This window comes from Caloenas nicobarica, chromosome 2 (genome assembly GCF_036013445.1).
Source record: "Caloenas nicobarica isolate bCalNic1 chromosome 2, bCalNic1.hap1, whole genome shotgun sequence".
NCBI classification, from domain to species: domain Eukaryota; kingdom Metazoa; phylum Chordata; class Aves; order Columbiformes; family Columbidae; genus Caloenas; species Caloenas nicobarica.
In genome coordinates, this window is record NC_088246.1 from 26,782,753 (window position 1) to 26,800,593 (window position 17,841).

Consider the following 17,841-nt stretch of genomic DNA (forward strand, 5'->3'; position numbering starts at 1 on the left):
CGGGCTCGTTGCCCACCACGGGAAAATCACTATTGCAATGTCCTCAGTTCTGTTCCACACCTCTTGCGCATGTATTTAGCAAAATGCCCTTTTTCAATCTGTTTCACAAGGTTTGTTGTTTGCCTGTCAATATTAATGTGCTGAGTATTTAACCTATATAGAGGCAATCATTTTGAGCTGCGTACCCTTGGTGCAAATTATATTAACTAGAGACTGACATCTGTGAACAGTTAGAGTATAGTACCCACACTTCAGTTTCATTAAAACTAATGAATTAAGTTTGTGAACCTATATACCTAATGTCTTCATTTTCAGTCACTCCTGTCTTGCTTCTGTATGTGTAATAGTTAGTTTTCAGAATTTGCAACGTACATCCCCAGGCCATTTATGCAATTAGTTTAATGAACTTTGCTGAGGAGCTGCTATGTGATTAACAGTCATTACCTTCTCGGATTGCCAATTTTACAAATTACCTAGAGATTTCATGCTCCGCAATTAAGTTTTGTCACTCACTACACAAAGCCAAAACATTTTTGTGGCGAAGTCACCCAGGTAACAAACAATAAAGGCACGCTGGTTGTGGTTGTAATTGGAGGGCAATCTGCTGTCATCCTCCGTCCCTGTCAGCAAGTGCCGGAACAAGTCATGTTGGCGGAGTTGTTCAGCGGTTTGCCTGGGTTTGTTACCGGCACGTTACTCTTGGGTGTAGGCAGGGTTCAATGGCTCCATAGCGAGGGAGCGAATCCTCAGCGCGGCCGGTGCTACGCGCGCCCCGCGGGTTTCCTGCAGCGGGACGAGCCGGGGCTTTCCCCGCCGCGGGCCGCCGGGACCGGGACCAGGAGCGGGACCCTGCCCCTCCCCGGCGGAGGCGGGCACGCTGCTCTCCTCAGGAGCGGGCGGGTGCCGATCCGGCGCGGACCTCGGAGGTCGGACTGGAACCCAGCGTTCCCGGGCGGAGGAAGGGCGCGAGGGCAGCCGGCGGGGCTCGGCGCTGGCACCGCGGCGCGGTCGAGCTCACCGCCCCGGCGCGGAGGCGGCGTGGCCGCGGCCGAGCCCGGCCCCCGCCGCTCGGCGGTAACCGCCCGGGGCCGGACTGCAGCGGGAGCGCGGCTCGCCGCCTCCCCCGCGCCCCCCCGCCGGAGCGAACCACTGCGGCTCGCCGAGGAGGTGAGGCACCTGTCACCCGGCGGCGGCGGCGGCGGGCGGCCCCCCGGCGGGCGGCCGCGGCGGCTCGGGGCGCGTCCCGCGGCAGGGGCGCGGCGGCCGCGCCGCGGCGGAGGGCGGGCGGCGGGCGGGAGCGCGGCTGCGGCGGGGCGCGGCGGCTCTCCTCCCCCGCGCTGCCGCCGCGGGTGTGCGCGCGGAGCCGTGTCGGTGCCCCAGCCGCCGCCGCCGCCGCCTGCAATGGCGTTGAGGCGCGGCGGCGGTTGCCGCCTCCTGTCAGGCGGGCGGCGGCAGCGGCCGTTCTCCACAGAGGCGCCGAGCCGCCGCGGGCCGGAGGAGGAGCGGGGGCAGCGCTGAGGCGGGAGGCTGGGGCAGCCCGCCGCGGCTCTCGGCTGGGTAAGGCGGCGTGCGCGCTCGGCGGGAGAGGCGCCGGGCTCCGCGGGGGAGCAGCGCCGTCAGCGGGCTTTTGTTCCGCGGGGCCCGGCCGCGCGGGGGCGGCTGCCCGGGCTCTGCCCCGCCGCAAGGTGCTGCTGCCCGGGGTCCCGCGCCTCCCGCACGGCGCGGCCGCCCGAGGGGGAGCGGCCGCGGGGGCTCCTGCGCTGTCCTCCCGGGTTAAGTTTATTGCCTTCTGCAGGAGCGGCGGATCGCGCCGGGAGCCGCTGCCGTGTGGCCTTTTCAATCTCCCGTGGCGATCGGGCAGGGGCGGCGGGCCGGGAGCGCCTCTCCCGCCGCGGCGGGGTTCCCTGTGCGGTGCGGGCACCGCGGCGTGTTGCAGCGCCCAAAATGAGGCGTCCCCGTCACGGCGGGAGCGGCGGCGGCGCGGGCTCGCGGAGCGAGGGCTGGGGAGGAGGAATGGACGGGAAGGGAGGGGGGTTTGGCTCTCGGTGAGCCGGGCGCTGCGCTTGCCGGGGATGCCGGGGCCGGGGGCGGCCGCCAAGGTCGGGGAGCTCCGGCACGGTGGCCCCTGCGAGCCCCTCGGGCCGGGGGGTGGGCGGCGGTCCATACCCTGGCTCCCTTTCTGCAGCTCCTGCTCAGGCACCTCCAGGTGCTAAAACCGCTGCCCGTGACAGGGGGCAACTTTCTCTAACTGGATTTCACTTTCTTTACTATGTCGACTGAGGATGTTAAGTTTGGGTGCAGTTTTTTTCTTGTTCCCTCGAGCTGCTGTTCAATTTGCCTTTCTAAGTGTATTGTGTTTGATGGTATTTCTACCATTATGTTTCTTTGAGAGAGCAAGGGTTGTCTTGCAATGCCTTAGGGAAGTAGAACCATCATGTTTGCATGAATTACTTTACAGTTAAATGTAAGTTACTCAGAGGTTTGATTTGGGGTTTATTTTTTTATTACAGTTTTTTAAAAGTTCAATAACACAAAATAGTGTTATTTTTCTTGTCACATTGCCTTTCCTTTGCATGCATGTTTGTGGCACGATACTTTGTGAATGGCAAGATGCAATAATCCATTCTTCCACTATGGAATGATATTATAGATTGCAAATTATGCAGCAATCAATTTGAAAGTTTGTAATGACAAGCTTTCCTGTGTCTGCGCTGTTAGTTTGGGGTTTTTTTCCCTCTATTTTTGGTAAACACATCAAATAACAGTAAATGGAAATTGTGGCTTAGGTTTAAAGTACAAGTACCTGACATGATTCAGAAAACCCTCCTTTATGTTGCAGGTTAAATTACCCATTGTTCTTGAGAGTCCTTGGTTATGCTGCTTGGTCAGAATTGACTGCATGTGTTTGGATATTTGTCTCCAGATCTTCTGTTAAGTATGGCCCTGCCAAAGGGCAGTGCCCCCTGAGAAAAACACTCCTTCAGCAGAATCTCAGCTGTGACAGACTGAGACTGAGAGTGGTACCACAGAAACTATGTAAGCTGGTTTTGCACTCCTGGAGTAAACATGATGAAAACAGAGTCTTCAGGAGAAAGATCAACCCTCCGAAGTGCCTCTCCTCACAGAAATGCTTACAGGACTGAGTTCCAGGCACTGAAAAGCACCTTTGACAAACCAAAATCAGATGGGGACCAAAAAACGAAAGAGGAAGGAGAGGCCTCGCAGAGCAGGGGCAGGAAATATGGCTCAAATGTCAATAGAATTAAGAACTTATTTATGCAGATGGGCATGGAGCCCACTGAAAGTGCTGGAGTTACCCCTAAAACCAGGGGGAAGGGTGGCCCTCCTTCACCTCAAAGACGAATTAGGCCCAAAGAATTTGTAGAAAAAGCAGATGGTTCAATTGTAAAATTGGAATCATCCGTCTCGGAAAGGATTAGTAGATTTGATACTATCCATGATGGTCCTTCCTATTCCAAGTTTACTGAAACTCGGAAGATGTTTGAGCGAAATGCTCATGAAATGGGACGTTCCAATCGCTATTCCTCAAAGAAAGAGAAAGTCATTTCCAATGAGCTTCCGGACGAGTGGTGCAGCTCTAAGTCTCACAGAGGCAGCACTGATTCCCTGGACAGTCTTAGCCCAAGGACAGAGACCGTCTCTCCGACTGTGAGTCAGCTCAGTGCAGTTTTTGAAAACACTGACTCACACAATGTAATTGTCGTAGAAAAATCAGAAAACAATGAAGAGTATTCTGTAACTGGCCACTATCCGCTAAACCTCGCATCTGCTGTCACGAATATCGCCTCCCCGGTTGCAAACCTTGAGGGTTTCAGTCCTTTGAAAGATGCCAGCACGTGGTCTCCCCCAGCCAAACAGAGTACGGGCGTGATGTCTGTTGAGAACTCTCAGCAGAACAGCACACCTTCAACGCCGAGACAGAAGACGTCCACGGGCACTTCGGCAGGTTTAAAAACTGAGGAAATAAAGAAGAATACAGAGGCAAGTGCTGATTCTGTTGAGAACTCAGCAGCGAGTCAACAGGATTTGGTCAATGCGCTTGACAGCGAAAGATCTGTGGACAGCTGTGCTAGGAGTAAGTCAAAAACAGAGACAGAAGTTTCATTGCAACAAAAGGAACAGTCAGAACATGCAGAGGGTATCTTTGATAGACCTGAAGCTGCAGAATTACCAAGAAATGTAGCTTCAGGTGGTGATTTTGCCACAGATGCTGTTTCAGATGCTACTGAGTCCCGTTACGATGAGGCGAGTGAAAAAGAAGTGCATGAAGATGTGAATAATTTTCAGAGTTCCCACGTGTACATGCACTCTGACTACAATGTGTATCGGGTACGATCGAGATATAATTCTGACTGGGGAGAGACAGGTACAGAACAGGATGATCAGGATGACAGTGATGAAGATAACTGTTATGAACCTGATATGGAATATTCTGAAATCAATGGATTGCCAGATGAAGATGAAATCCCAGCCAACAGAAAAATACAGTTTAGCCGTGCTCCAATTAAGGTAAAGTTTCCTACATTCTTTTTCTGCAGTTTGATTTGTTTTCAAATGCAACTTTATTTGAAGTAGACTTTGACAGCTGACCTTGGCTCTGAAAAGATTGCAGAGGATCCTTCGATATGCGTTTGTAATTACAGTCAGCCAGCGAGCATGATCTTAAATGAAGTAAGGAAGCTGAGCTCTGATGAGCTTGTGTCATTTCCTGGATGACTTAATGACTGATTAAGCCAGCAGAAATTGAGAATGACAGCTGGGTTTGTGAAGTTTGGGAATTTTAACATGCACATTTTGACTTACATGACTGACCTGTAATCACATGGAGAAATGTAGAAGTGGGTAGTTGATGGCCTTCATGCTGCTTGGTTTTTTTTTTTTTTTTTCATTTGAAATCACAACTTCTTTAGATTGAATGGCTTTCTTCAGCTTTCATTAGATGTTCTTTTGAGTCCTTGTATTTAAACACAGTGTCATGAAATATAATGTGATTCTGTCTCACTAGTAGAGGGCTGTTAATATTCTGTGTCTGAATTAGTATAATTTTTTCTAGTAGCATCATTACTTTTTAAAAACTTTAAAACATTAGTATATGTATATCTAGTATATCTCAGTGCTACGGAAGGGCAGAAGTCAGTTGATTGAAATACCTAATGAAGGGTGGGGTTCTTGCAGAGCTTTTTTTGCTTTGAGTACCTTGAAATTACAGCTAAGAATGTTGTTTCAAGTACTTTCAGTTCAGGAAGGAATAACTAGTCATGGTTTGTTATACCAGCTTTTCACTGCTGAGTTTCGGAGTTAAGTATAAAAGTATTTTACTTCCAAGTTGTTTTTAGTGCACATGGTCCCAAATGGACAATTCAAAAACATAGTCATTTTTCCAGAAATGGCTCTTGGAACAGCCATATATCATGGACTACTTGAAGTCTAAACATTTTAAAATTAAAAATATGTGATTGTAATTGACTGTGTTTTCATTGCGTGAGTTTAACAATGAAAATTACTGAATCAACACTATCAAACTTGAAGTAATGCAATTTACAAAAGCTGCATTTACACCACCTGTGGTTTAAGTTAGGGTAAGATGTATATTTGTATTAGGAAATTTTCATCTGCATGAAGCAACCAGGTTTTCACATCTGTTTATTGGGGGGTGGAGGGAGGAGGATGGCTTTGTGTTCTTCATACTTTAAAAAGACCATTTTTTACACTGAAACAAGTTATTCCAAGCCAAGATAATGGATTTTTAAATTTTGTTTTGTTAGTATTTTATTCAGGCTTGCGTCATGGACCAAAAATTCTAACAGTGCTTGTGCTTCCTCTAGATCATTCCCGAAATTAGTCTAGCTAGTTTTCTTTAATTTTTTTGGAGATGAAGTAGAGAAAACTTTTATTACAAAGGATTATGGAGGTTATCCCCCCCACCTTTCCCCCTCAGGCTGTACTAACAGACAAGATGATGTTCTCTCTTCTGAAAGATCTACAAATCACATGCAGAGGTTTGTTTTATCGTATTTATTACGGTTCGAACAGATCAGAATCCAGAGGGTGACTCCTGTTTTTATTCTTGAGACAGTTGGATTTTTCTGCTGTTTCTATTTTGAAAGAGCTAACAGTGGCATCCTTACTTCAGCATGTTGCTGTTGTCTGTCTGAATCATGCTGTCATGCCAAGTGCTGTAAGAGTATTTTTTCAGTTATTCAGTTATAAAATTTTTCCTTTCTTCTCAAGTTTTTCATGCTATGTTCTTTTCAGATTACATATTATCAAGTAATAATAGCAGTCCATCAGGAAAATGCTCTAAAAGTCATTTATGTAAAAAAAAAAAAAAAGAGTACATTTGTCATGGTTTTAAGCATAAAGCACTCTTAACAAGCTTATCCAAAGCAAAAGAATTGTTACTTTAATTATTTTAGTGTCTTTATTGTCGATAGGAAGGAAAACAGAATAAAAGCTGCTTTGAGAGGGAACAGTGTAGGAGGGACTGGGAGATTTGGGAGATCCCCTGCTTTTTGTCTCGGGTGCCTCCAGTGCATGCAATCTGTCAGTCATGCGGGGAAACAGAAGTGAAACTGTGTGGAAGGCTTGCGCTAGGAGGAAGAAGTGCAGCGGAACTTGTGGAAAATTAAAAGCTGCTTCTCGAGCCTTCCTCTCTTCTCGCTGCAGTGCCCTGTGATTCCCTCAGCAGGGTCAAGCAGCGAAAGCTGGGCAGGCTACCCACAGCATCAGGTCGCTGCCCACAGTGTCAGGTCACTGTCCAGCCATGCCACCGCAGGCAGGGGCCCCTGACGGCAGCGGGAGATTCCCCAGGTGGGTGCCCGGGGGCTGGCGAGTCTCTGGGCTCCTGCCTCTCACAGTGTTGCCAGTCGGGCATGCTGCTGGGGGGTCATGAACTGGCTTTGGCAAGCAGTTTCTGCTGGGCAGATAGGTACCAGTGAGCAGTACAGAGGGCAAGGGGAACTTGCGTTCTGTCCCCTTGCACAGTGGTAGCGTGTGAATTTACCTGATCGCTCCCTTTACCTGTCTGGGATGTGGGGATGATGCTTGCTAGCTGAGTAGACAGCAACAATTTAAGATTTTTTTCTGCTCTAGCCAATTTTTTGTGTTAGTGGGCATAACCAGTTTCATTGATGCTTTACTGAATGTCATCTCATGCATAGTGGAACCGAGAGAGGAAAATACAAAGCAACGTAGGAGTATCTTCTGAACTGTTGGGACATTGATTTATCTTTATTAAAATGAAGCAATTTGTACTTAATTACTCTGCTAGATAGTAGTGTTAAAAGTCCAACCCAAACTCAAGATGTTTACTGCTGATTTCACAGCATCATACCTCCACTCTCCTCCTACAGGTGAGCTGTGAAATAATTAACAAAACCGGCATGTGAATGTGTAACCTGTGAAATGAGTGGGTACTTATTACCATGAAGTTGTTACTTGAAGGTCTCAACAGGTTTAGATAAACATCTTTGAACTGTTTTTTCCAAGAGGTTTTTCAGGTGGTCATGTAAGAAGTAAACGAGAAGAGTGCTGAGACTGACGAGCAAAGAGGTTCAGTTACCACCAAGGGGAATCTTTTCTGTCCCTTTAGAGGAAATGCTTTAGACTATGAGAAGTAATGAAGGCAGAAGGATGAAAAAATAAAATCTTATTCATCAAACTGATAAAGATTGAATTCTGCACTTCTCCCAAGTAGGAAAAAGATCCAGTTATTGAGAAACTCACTATAAAGAGAAAGACTTAAGCCTACGCATACAGGAAATTCCACCCTGTTGGAGACTGTAATTTCACTATCACTGATCCCACGCTCCATGGACCATTTACTCCGCTCTAGGATTATGGGATATGTTTGCTGATCTCGTCTCTGTTGAAAATTAGTCCCTTAGGAGCAGGTGGCTGCCCAGGGGCCATTGCAGGCTTGGAGAGCTTTTAGGTATTTGGAGTGTGGCATCACTGACAGGAGCAGTTGTGCATGTCTGTGGGAGCTTCAGGCAGCTTTGTGCTGTTCAATAAAAAATAGCTTAAAAGGGCCCAAAAGTTGATGCTGGTAGTGGGAGAGGACATGAGTGTGTATGTTGCTAAACAAGGTATGTGCACGTTGATATACCAGTTGGTATCAGTGTTTATCTAGTGATATAGGGGCCATCACCAGCACTGGCCTGTTCTTGTGTTGAGATATTGTGTTCCTTCTCAGGGATAGAACTGAAGCTCTTCAAGGCAAGTGTAAGAGGTGAATGATTTGAGTGTGATGAGATAAAAAATACCCTGGTTTTGCCAGGGATACTTTTCTATACAAAAAACCAGAAACTCTGTGATTTATAGACCTTTTGTTGAGTTTTGCAGGGTTTCCTGGGTTATGCTGCTTCCCAAACGTTGTGGGGTAATTGGACAAGGTTTGCCAGTAGTGCAAAATTCATTGGCTCATGGCTTTCCACACTCTAGCAAATGGAATATATTGATTGCCCAAATCATAATTCCTTTTGAGCCATGCTTCCTCTGTCCTGGATAGAATTAGGATGGAAGAGTAACATTTACCTCTTCCCTCTGAGTCCAGAATGTCTGGGATCTTGATAGCTGATGGCTGCATCTTCAGTTAGTGCCCTATTTCTGGTACCAGGTACATGTTAAACCAATTAAAACTGTTAGCAGCAATCGGGTGTCCCCTGCTGAGCCTCCTTTTGCAACCTTCTGCTCCACTGGCCTGGCCCAACCTGGCCGAGGGGTTGGGGAGGTTGGGTGGTGTGTGGTCAGACTGTCTGGCAGACAGCAGGTAACTTGTGGTGCAGTGAGGGGTTTTGGGCCAAGCTGCTGCTGCTGCTGTTTTCAGGGTTCCATAAAGCTTCCTTAGGGTGCAGTGGTGGTGAAGGGAGCTCTCTGCAGACCTCTGAGTTTTGGGGTGGGTGGGAGAGAGGGTAACAGGAATGGAAAGGATATAATAAATGGCTCTTCTGTGCTTCAGCTGATTTCATACAAAGAAATTATGGTCACTAGTGCCCAGGCCTCGTGTTATTCCTCTCTTTTGTCATGCAGTTTGACTGGATCTCATACGTTACAACACTTCAGTTTTCCAGATCATGTTTTGTTCAAATGGCCTTTAAGAATCAGAATCTGTGCTTCTGTCTCTCTCTTTTTAAAGTGAGCCTTTGAAGACGTTTTTACAAGAAGTGCTGTGACCGTATTTTCATGTAAATGTAAATATTTGTATTTAACAGTTGTTTTGAAATTTCGTATGAGCTATATGGTGATTTTTCTTATCAAAACCAGTTCAAGGAGCAAGTCTTCCTTTTAAGTTATTTCTCGTTTCTCTGACTAAAATGTATTCAGGAATGTAAGTAGTGGCAAAGAAAGAATCTGAAACAATCTGACACTAATTACTTTGGAAGTTTTTACTCTCTAAAATATTACTGTTCTTTTTCCAGTAAGCATCAAAATAAAGTATGCCAGAAACATTTTCAAGTTGTAGTGTTGAAAGTATTTCTTTGCCTGATTTGATGTTTAGTATGCTATTTTCCTGTTGTTGTTAAAATGTTGATGAGCTATTTTGGATCAAAGAAGTCATAAGTGAAGGTTGCCCATCCACAAGCACTGTACAGTCCCTGGCTCCAGACTTGCCACCGCTTCTGTTAGTGTTTTACTTAGGTGAATACAGAGTTGGATTTAGATGACCTTCAGGTCTCTCTTCCAGCTTCGGTGAGCATACGAGTTTATAAATAAAGCAGTCCAAGCAGGTGTTAGGACACTTGTTGAAGGCAGATGTGAAAGGCAGGACTTGCAGAAAGATCCTGAGGCTATATTGGATTTAAAATGATTATAGAATCTGATAAATTCATCCACTTTTGAATGAGTTAATTAAGACACCTTACAGATTATGAAGGATGTGTAGGTTCCTTCTGAAATCGCTGAAAGTATGTTTTCCTTTCCTTAAATTTGGTTCTCTAGCTCCTGTGTCCATGCTTTGTTTACAACATTAGGAGTGGATGGTAGTTTTGGCTAAAGCATGAAACTAGGTATTAAGTAGGCTTAGGCTCCGTCTCCTGTAGTGTTGAATAAACCACTGAACTTTTATGGTGTATTTGAATTCTGTAAAATGGGCAGCATGTTGGTAATTAATTCCATTAATCTCTACTTGTGAAGTAGTTTGACATGCTGAGCTATTGCTTGGTTGGCTTGAAATGTGTGTATTCTGCTACATAAAATGACCTTATACTTTTTTCAGGTATTGTGAAGTATGGGAAATTCTACAGACTTAAGCAGTAATAAAATGTGTTGTGCTGCAAGGATTGCGATGCTAGCTTTTTTTTTTTTTTTAACGGTAATGTAGAACCAAGTTCTTTGTTCTGGTGGTAGGATATATAGAGTGTTTCTGGGACCTGGTCTTCTATTTCAGTTACATTTGTTCTGGAAGATCTTGTTGTGAAAGGCAGAACATTTTAAATATGTTTGTCAGTGAAAGGAACAAGAAGTAAATATTAAAGATTCAAAGACTGGGTGCTCTCACATGAAGAACAATAGTGAAGGGATAAAGCATTCCAGAACAAGTTGCTATTTTGATTATTAAAAGGTCAGTGTGTTCAACGTGGTCATCTGCCTCCTACATGAAATACATTATTATATTGGAATTGTATACTTTCGCTAGATGAGTCTTTCACGCACAATAATTTCAGGTGCAAAAGAGTTTTCTTGTATTAAGTATACATGGAATTATTGGTGTGCAGTAGATGGAATAAAGTTATTTGCCTGCCACAGTCTGCTGTGGAGACTTTAACTATTGTATAGGACATAATTTCACTACTAATTCCAGGGACCAGTTATTCCTGGATGCAATGTTCACACAGAGTTATTGAACTAAAAATAAATAATATTGCTTTAAATCGGGTTTTATAAGCATTGAAGACATTCTAGAAGAGCCATTTGTAGAAACTGAGTTTGGATTGAATAATTGGCATCAGAGGTTTATATGGTTTAGATTGAAAGGGGTTTCCACTTAGAGATTTTGAATTTCAAAAATTGAGACTGAGAAACTGTAGGGAAATGATTTGAAATTAGTTGAACCAAAGAGCTAAGGGAGCTAATGGTGGGGTTCTTGGAATCTCTGTGATTCAGAATTAGAAAAGGTGTGTGGGATTTGCATCCTAAGACGAAGCAGAATACACGAACAGAATAATTGCAGACCTAATTGGAAGAAAAGCCACTCAAAGAGAATATCAGAAGCTCGCCAAGAACTTGCAAGGAGTGGAAGAAGTGGTTGTTCAAAAAAATGAAGACTGTTGTAGAGTTCAGAAGTCTTAAGTATGAATAAGATGTTGCCAGAAGTCAAGCTTAGTTTGACCTTGTAAAGGAAAATAATCCAAGTTGTAAAAAGCTGTTTAATCCTTAAAAATGAAGGAAGAAAGGAAGCTATGTTACACAGTGAGCATGAGGTTATGGTCAGAGCTATCATCCCCAGATTATATTAATATTTTGCCTTAATTTTTGGTGCAGTTGGTCATGTTGAACATGGAATTGTGATTAGGAGTGAAATAAATGTATACGGGTGGAAACGCTTATACTGGAAATTCTTGTAGTGAAATGAAGAGGAAACCTAGAAGTTCCTAGTGCTTGGGTTTGTAGGGGCCTGAGTGAAATAAGCTGTATTTTAGAAGTATTTGTAGCAAATATTTCAAAACAAACAGAACACTATCAAAATAGAGATGGTATTAACTGCAGAAGAGCAAATGCAGTAGCTGTTTTTCAGAAAGTAGAGAAGAGGTGGTTCTGGCAGCTTGATTTTTTTTTTTTCTTCCCTATAGCAAAGCAATAGAAGAACATTTTAAAAGAATCAAAGGCAGGGAGGCAAATGGAAAAGTGGAATACATATAAATGGACTTATGGGAGGTAGCATATGTCAGGCTAAATTAGTGTCTGCCTTTAATAAGGTAGAAGACCTTTTTAAAAATTTCAGTAGTTCTGCCTCAGAAAGTTGGAGTTTGCTAATGACACTTGGTTTTGACGGAAAGTGGGGAAGCCTTATCATTGCATAGGATTACCATAAAATATGGGTGACTGGGAAGGCTTGAGTAGTGGGGATGGATTTATGAGCTAAGAAGTTTCACGGTGAACTAGTGACTCGTTTGTAGGGGATGAGAGTGAAGGAGAAAGCCACTCTGTGAGTTGCTCACGCAGAATGACAGCAGTAACCCGCGGTGCCATGCAGCTGTGAGGAGGGAAAACGGCGTTCTAGATACATGAGGCAAAATGTTTTGGTAGCGGTAGGGAATTGTGAATGTCATAACTCGCTAAGGAAGCTTCATCTGGAAAGTGTCTGGTGGATTCTGCTGAAGGCGAGTGAATTTGCAGGAAGAGCTGCAGCAACTTGCTGCGCTCATCTGTCCCTTTCTTGGTTAATTCTGTCATAGAACAGGAGGCTTAAGAAATTTGTCTTGCTTAGTGAGGGATGACACAGCCTGAAAAAGAGCATAATTGCATCTCTGCTATATTCATAAAGAAAAAACATCTGAAGGCTAAGGGGAAGCATTCCACTTTTAAGGTGGAGTTGGGCATTTTCCAGCTAAGATTAAAGAATTGTAAGAGCAGGTACTCCTTTCGTATTCCCAACAGACTACTGTTTTGTCCAACAGTGTCTATTAATTCTGTTAAAGGTTGGAATTTCTTTCAGCACTGTTGAACTTGCAGGCCACAAATAAGCTATTTAAAAAAAGTACCTGACATTCCTGTAATTAATTGGTACAAAGTGGTAGCTATTATTCCGTGGTGTCCTTTTTTAAATAGATTGTATTCTAGTGAGAGCAGAAGCTAATTTTATTCACTAGAGTTGATTCAAGAGACCTGTCAGATCACTCAGATATTTCCATACGATAAAGTCAGTGGAAGGTGTGAATACAGAATTTATCTCTGAGACCCATTTGCCTTGAGTTATTACACATACAGCTGCACTTCTTAGTCTGTGCACATCTGTAACTTTTTATGTTCTTCTCTGCAGTTTCCATCTGCGTTAGTATTCAATGCGTAATCTCAAGGGCATAAGATGCTGGTTCACATTGAAAGGATATCTTTTAATATTCAGACTATGCTGCATGTAGATCTAGGGCCTTTTATTTGATAAAATACCTGTATTTCAAATTTAAAAACCTCTATAGCTTATTGCTTTTAAACAAATGATGTGAATAGTAAAAGTCATGCTACTAAACTCCTGTCTAATTTATCTAGATCATGGCCTTTATGATAAAAAAAGCATCCCAAGATTTTATCCAGCTTGTAATCGTCTTTACATCTTTATAAGCTTGCAGTCATCTTCAAGATGGACTCTGACATATTTCTGTACTGACATATTTAGATTCTGTAGATATGTAGATCCTGACATATTTCAATATTTACCTGTTAGCTCTGCCTTGTTAGAAGCGCAAAGATGCCTGTTCACTAACGTCACCTTGGGTTATTGTCCATTAGATTTTATTGTGCATGGACTGCTTAAACAGAATACTCAAGAATATTTTAATACTGTATTTTTTCACAAGGGCAAACCAGAGAGAACTCGTGAATCTAGAGGTTTAGAGCAATCTTGAAAAAGCTGGTGATTTAGAAGTGTGGCAAAGTGCGCTAATGCAAATGAGAATGTTTCAGTATGGTGTTTGGGAGAGACTACCAGACCACGTAACTCTTTGTTCCTCTTTACTCAGCCCTTTTCTCTGAAGTAGTTACTCAGTTTTACCTCCCCTTTATTAATCTGGTAGGTTGACTAAAAACTGCCACCTTAATGTTTTATGCATTTATTTCATGTTGATATTTAAGATGAGGAGATGGAAATACCATAACAGGTGTGTTGTTGTTTCGTTGTTGTTTGTGTTGGTTTTTTTTCCCCTCCCCTTCTCTCTGTATGGCATATAAAGCAGTTTCCAACTCAAATAGCTGTTGATCCAAATTAACTGCTAAGACTTACTGTGGCTGAGTGCAAGTGCATGACACAGTAATTACCGGTAAGTCTTGACCATTACAAAAGGGAAGTTACACTTGACCAACCTTCAATGAAATGACTGGCTTGATAAATGGGAGGAGAGCAATGGATCTTGTCTATATGCACTTCGGTGAGGCTTTTGACATAACATCCTCACAGAGGAGCTGATGAAGTTGAGGCTGGACGAGCAGACAGTGGGGTGGATTGAAAACTGGCTGAACAGAGAAGTGGGCAGACAGGAACCTCATGAAGCTCAACAGGGAGAAGTGCAAAGTCCTGCACCTGGGGAGTAACAACCCCATGCACCAGTATATGCTGGGGGCTGCCCAGGTGGAAAGCAGCTTTGCAGAAGAGGATCTGTGGCCCTTGAGAACACCATGTTGAACATGAGCCAGTGATGTGCCCTTGCAGCAAGGAAGGCCAATGGTGTCCTGGGCTGCGTTGGAAGGAGTGTTGTTGGCAGATGTTGGAGGTGATCCCCTCTGCTCAGCACTGGTGGGGCCACACCTGGAGTCCTTTCTGGGCTCCCGAGAACAAGAGGCTGGAGAGAGTCCAGTGAAGGTCCATGAAGATGATGAAGGATCTGGAGCATCTCTTCTATGACGAAAGGCTGAGGGAGCTGGGACTCTTTAGTATAGAGAAGAGAAGGCTCAGGGAGATCTTATTAATGTATATAAATACCTGAAGCGAGAGTGCCAATAAGATGGAGCTAGACTTTCTTCAGTGGTGCCCAGTGACAGAGCCGGAGGCAATGGGCACAAATGGAAGCACAGGAGGTTCTGTGTGAACATCAGGAAACACTTTTTACCTATGAGGGTGGCTGAGCACTGGCACAGGTCGCCCAGAGATATTTTTGAGATTCTGTCCTTGGAGATACTCATAAGCCATCTGGACCTGGTCCTGGGCAAGCAGTTCTAGGTGGCCGTGCTCGAGCAGGGGTGTTGGACCAGATTGGACCTTCAGAGGTCCCTTCCATCCTCAACAATCCTCTGTTTTCGTAGTTTTATTTAAATCAGAAAAAGTTATTATCCGGATACTGAATTTTGGCAAAGGAAGCTGCTAAATTGCATCCAAGATGAATTCCTTTAGTTTTACTATTTGTAAGATACACTAAGTGACCTCTCATATTCTTTCTCAAAATTATGAGAGTGTGTGGTTTTGCAAATCCAAAGGTGGTGCAGCAGCTCCAAATTATAATAGTTAACGTTGTTTGAATAGACATGAATATTTTAACAAGAGCTCAAGAATACAGCTTGAATTTATACCTGTAATTACAGATAGTTTAGTTTAAGGATTGATAATAGCCATTTGATGTTTGCTGTTAATGAGAACCTAGACCAACCACTGTCAATCAAAATAGCTATCTAAGAAAAGATTTTAAGAGTTGTTTTGGCCAAATTCTGTTGTATTGTAGCATGAGCAGGTTGACCTAACCTTATAAGTAACATTTAAGAATGCAAAAAAAAAATTTGAGGAAATGTTTAAACAAACATTGTTAGTTAATATTTATGATTAAATGGAGAAATTAAAACCAGCCTGTACAAAAATAAAACTGTTGAGGGGTAGTGTTCATTTGCAGCAGAGGCAAAGCCCACTTGCATTTTGCATACAGCGTAGCCCAAGTCTGTACAGCTGTTGCTGTCCTGCAGCTGGGTGAGCGCTGCTTGGAACAGGAACGTGAGCTGAGCACTCGGTTAGGGCTGAATACTCCAAAGTTCTGGCCAAACTGGTAAATAATGCCACACTGTGCAATACACCTTCAGTGCAGTCTTAAAGGTACTCACTTCTAAAATGTACTGAGCTGCTAACATTGTCTTGTTTATCTATGAAATCCTTCCGATAATGATGAAGAGAGGCACTTTGCTGGTTTCGTAAAGCACAGGATCTCCCAGAGGAGAAGCTGATGTGTGTGGCTGAAGATGACCAACAGTGATTTATAAAGCCTGAGAGATTAGTGGAATTTTATTTGGGTAGCACTTTGAATAAAGGCGTTAAAACTGAAAGATAGTGAGTAGTATACAGTTCTTCACTCCTTTGGCTTAAAAGTGGATCTGTTAAAGCAAATCTCTTGTGCTTATATATGATTTATGTTATTTATTTCTCTAGTCCAGAGGGTCGCTTGTGTCTCTAAGCACTGGAGAACCCCTGTAGTTAATCCATGCCATTAAGACCTGCACATTTCTGAGCTTGAGAAAGCTGGATTTAGCTTCCAGCAGCACTGTGGTGAGAACTGTGGGAGCCTGGCCAGGGGGGCGGTGGAGCAGAGGGGTCTCCTTTTCCCCCAGGGAATGGGCTGGGAGCAGGGGCTGAGCTGGAGTCCCCTCAGCAGCCTGCCCTGGCTGGGCCCCACCTCAGCTCTCGTAGGCCAATGCGCCTGGTACACGGTAGCGCTTCACTCAGAGAAGCCATAAGGCAAGTTTGTGACCTTTTTTAAGAGCTAAACGTTTACCACTGCATCAGTAGTCCCGCAGTGTGGCATTATCTGAAACATGCAATTGAACCCTTTCTTCACGACTTTGCCTCTATTGACTTCCCGATGTTATCTGAGTATTGTAGTCTGACTCATAGATTTTTTTTTTTCTTAATTAAATGTATTTTTTTAATTAAATGTTTCCGGTTGTCTTCTTTTTATCCACTGTATTGATTCTGGACGCTTCCCAGACTGCGGTTAGTTTTGTTGATGGCCTAGGACATAATTTCTGTTTTTATCCTTACTTTTCTTGTTTTCTAGGGCTACATGCTTGACATTTTGCATCACATTAAAAAACAGGAGAGAAAAAAAGCTGCTTTTTAAATTGTCAGCTTATGAATTTTTGTCATTGTTTTACGCAGAGCATAATCATCACTTGAAAGACTGAAAAATTTACTGTGGTACATTTTTTCCACTGAGTTTATTTTGTCACAGCATTATCTGTGGATTTTGTTTGTTGTGTTTTATTATTTGTAATAAGTAAATAACACGTGAAATGTATAGCTTCATATCCACAGAGGCTCTGTAAATGCTGATCATTCTTTTGTTATTCTTGTTCTCTCCAAAGATCTATCTGATCTCACTCTTTGCTTTCGATAGCTTGCTTCTTTATTGTGTGAGACAAAATCTAGATGTGCCATATGTTCCATCACAGTTTTCCTTAAAACTGTGGCTGACACCTGAGAGGAGGGGAAGTGTCTTCTCTGGGCCGTGTTGCGTGGAGTATCTGTTTCACCTGGCCAACTTATAGGCAGATCGCAGCCACTTCTTTTTAGAACATACACTCATACACCTAGAAAAGTAGGAATTAAAAGAACACACTTATTTGTGTATGCAGATGCTTGACTAATAAAATATTGTAGTGGTAATTCATCAAAAGGCTTTGAAAGAGAAATCTTTGTATTAAAAACTCTGTAATTTATTATTATGATAGACACAATGCTCCCAAGGGTGTGGGGCTTGCTTTAGCTGCAAGAATTTTTGCAGTGCAAGGTAAACCGACCAGGAGGGTGTAGCAAAAATGTCTGTTAAGGGTAAGCATAATATGCCTTCTTTCTGGTATAAGGTATTTTTTGTTCTCTTTTAAACAAGAGTGGTACTATAATAATGAAATACTAGATTCAATTCTTTGTCTTTTATTAGCACTGGAATTCCAAGATACAACATCACTTGGTGAATTGCTGAATAATAGTTGTCTTTTGATGACCGGCTTGGATTACATTACTCTGAAAATGGAGGTCAAAATTTTATCTTTTGTCTCACTATCTGAAAAAAACAGCAGTAGAAGAAAAGGAGGACCATCCCTCATCCCCCTTTCAGACCTCAGATTTAAGTTCCTAAAGTGAAAAAAATGCAATTGTAGAATAAATTAAATTTAAAATATCTTTCTTTGTATCAA

The 17,841-nt window shown here is 43.5% G+C and overlaps 1 protein-coding gene across 5 annotated transcripts in view; it reads left to right on the top strand.

Annotated features, from left to right (window-relative positions):
- The first annotated feature begins 1,091 nt into the window (after positions 1 to 1,091).
- PPP1R9A (protein phosphatase 1 regulatory subunit 9A) overlaps positions 1,092 to 17,841 on the top strand; it is a 140,182-nt gene continuing 123,432 nt past the window's right edge. For 4 of the 5 annotated variants that reach the window (XM_065627545.1, XM_065627548.1, XM_065627547.1 and 1 more), the window contains exons 1-2: positions 1,369 to 1,557; positions 2,840 to 4,530. In XM_065627545.1, coding sequence (XP_065483617.1) covers positions 3,067 to 4,530 — 1,464 coding nt within the window. In that variant the 5' untranslated portion in view covers positions 1,369 to 1,557; positions 2,840 to 3,066. Of the gene's footprint in view, positions 1,168 to 1,368; positions 1,558 to 2,839; positions 4,531 to 17,841 lie in introns of those variants that run through there. The other variant, XM_065627546.1, reaches the window with a different exon arrangement.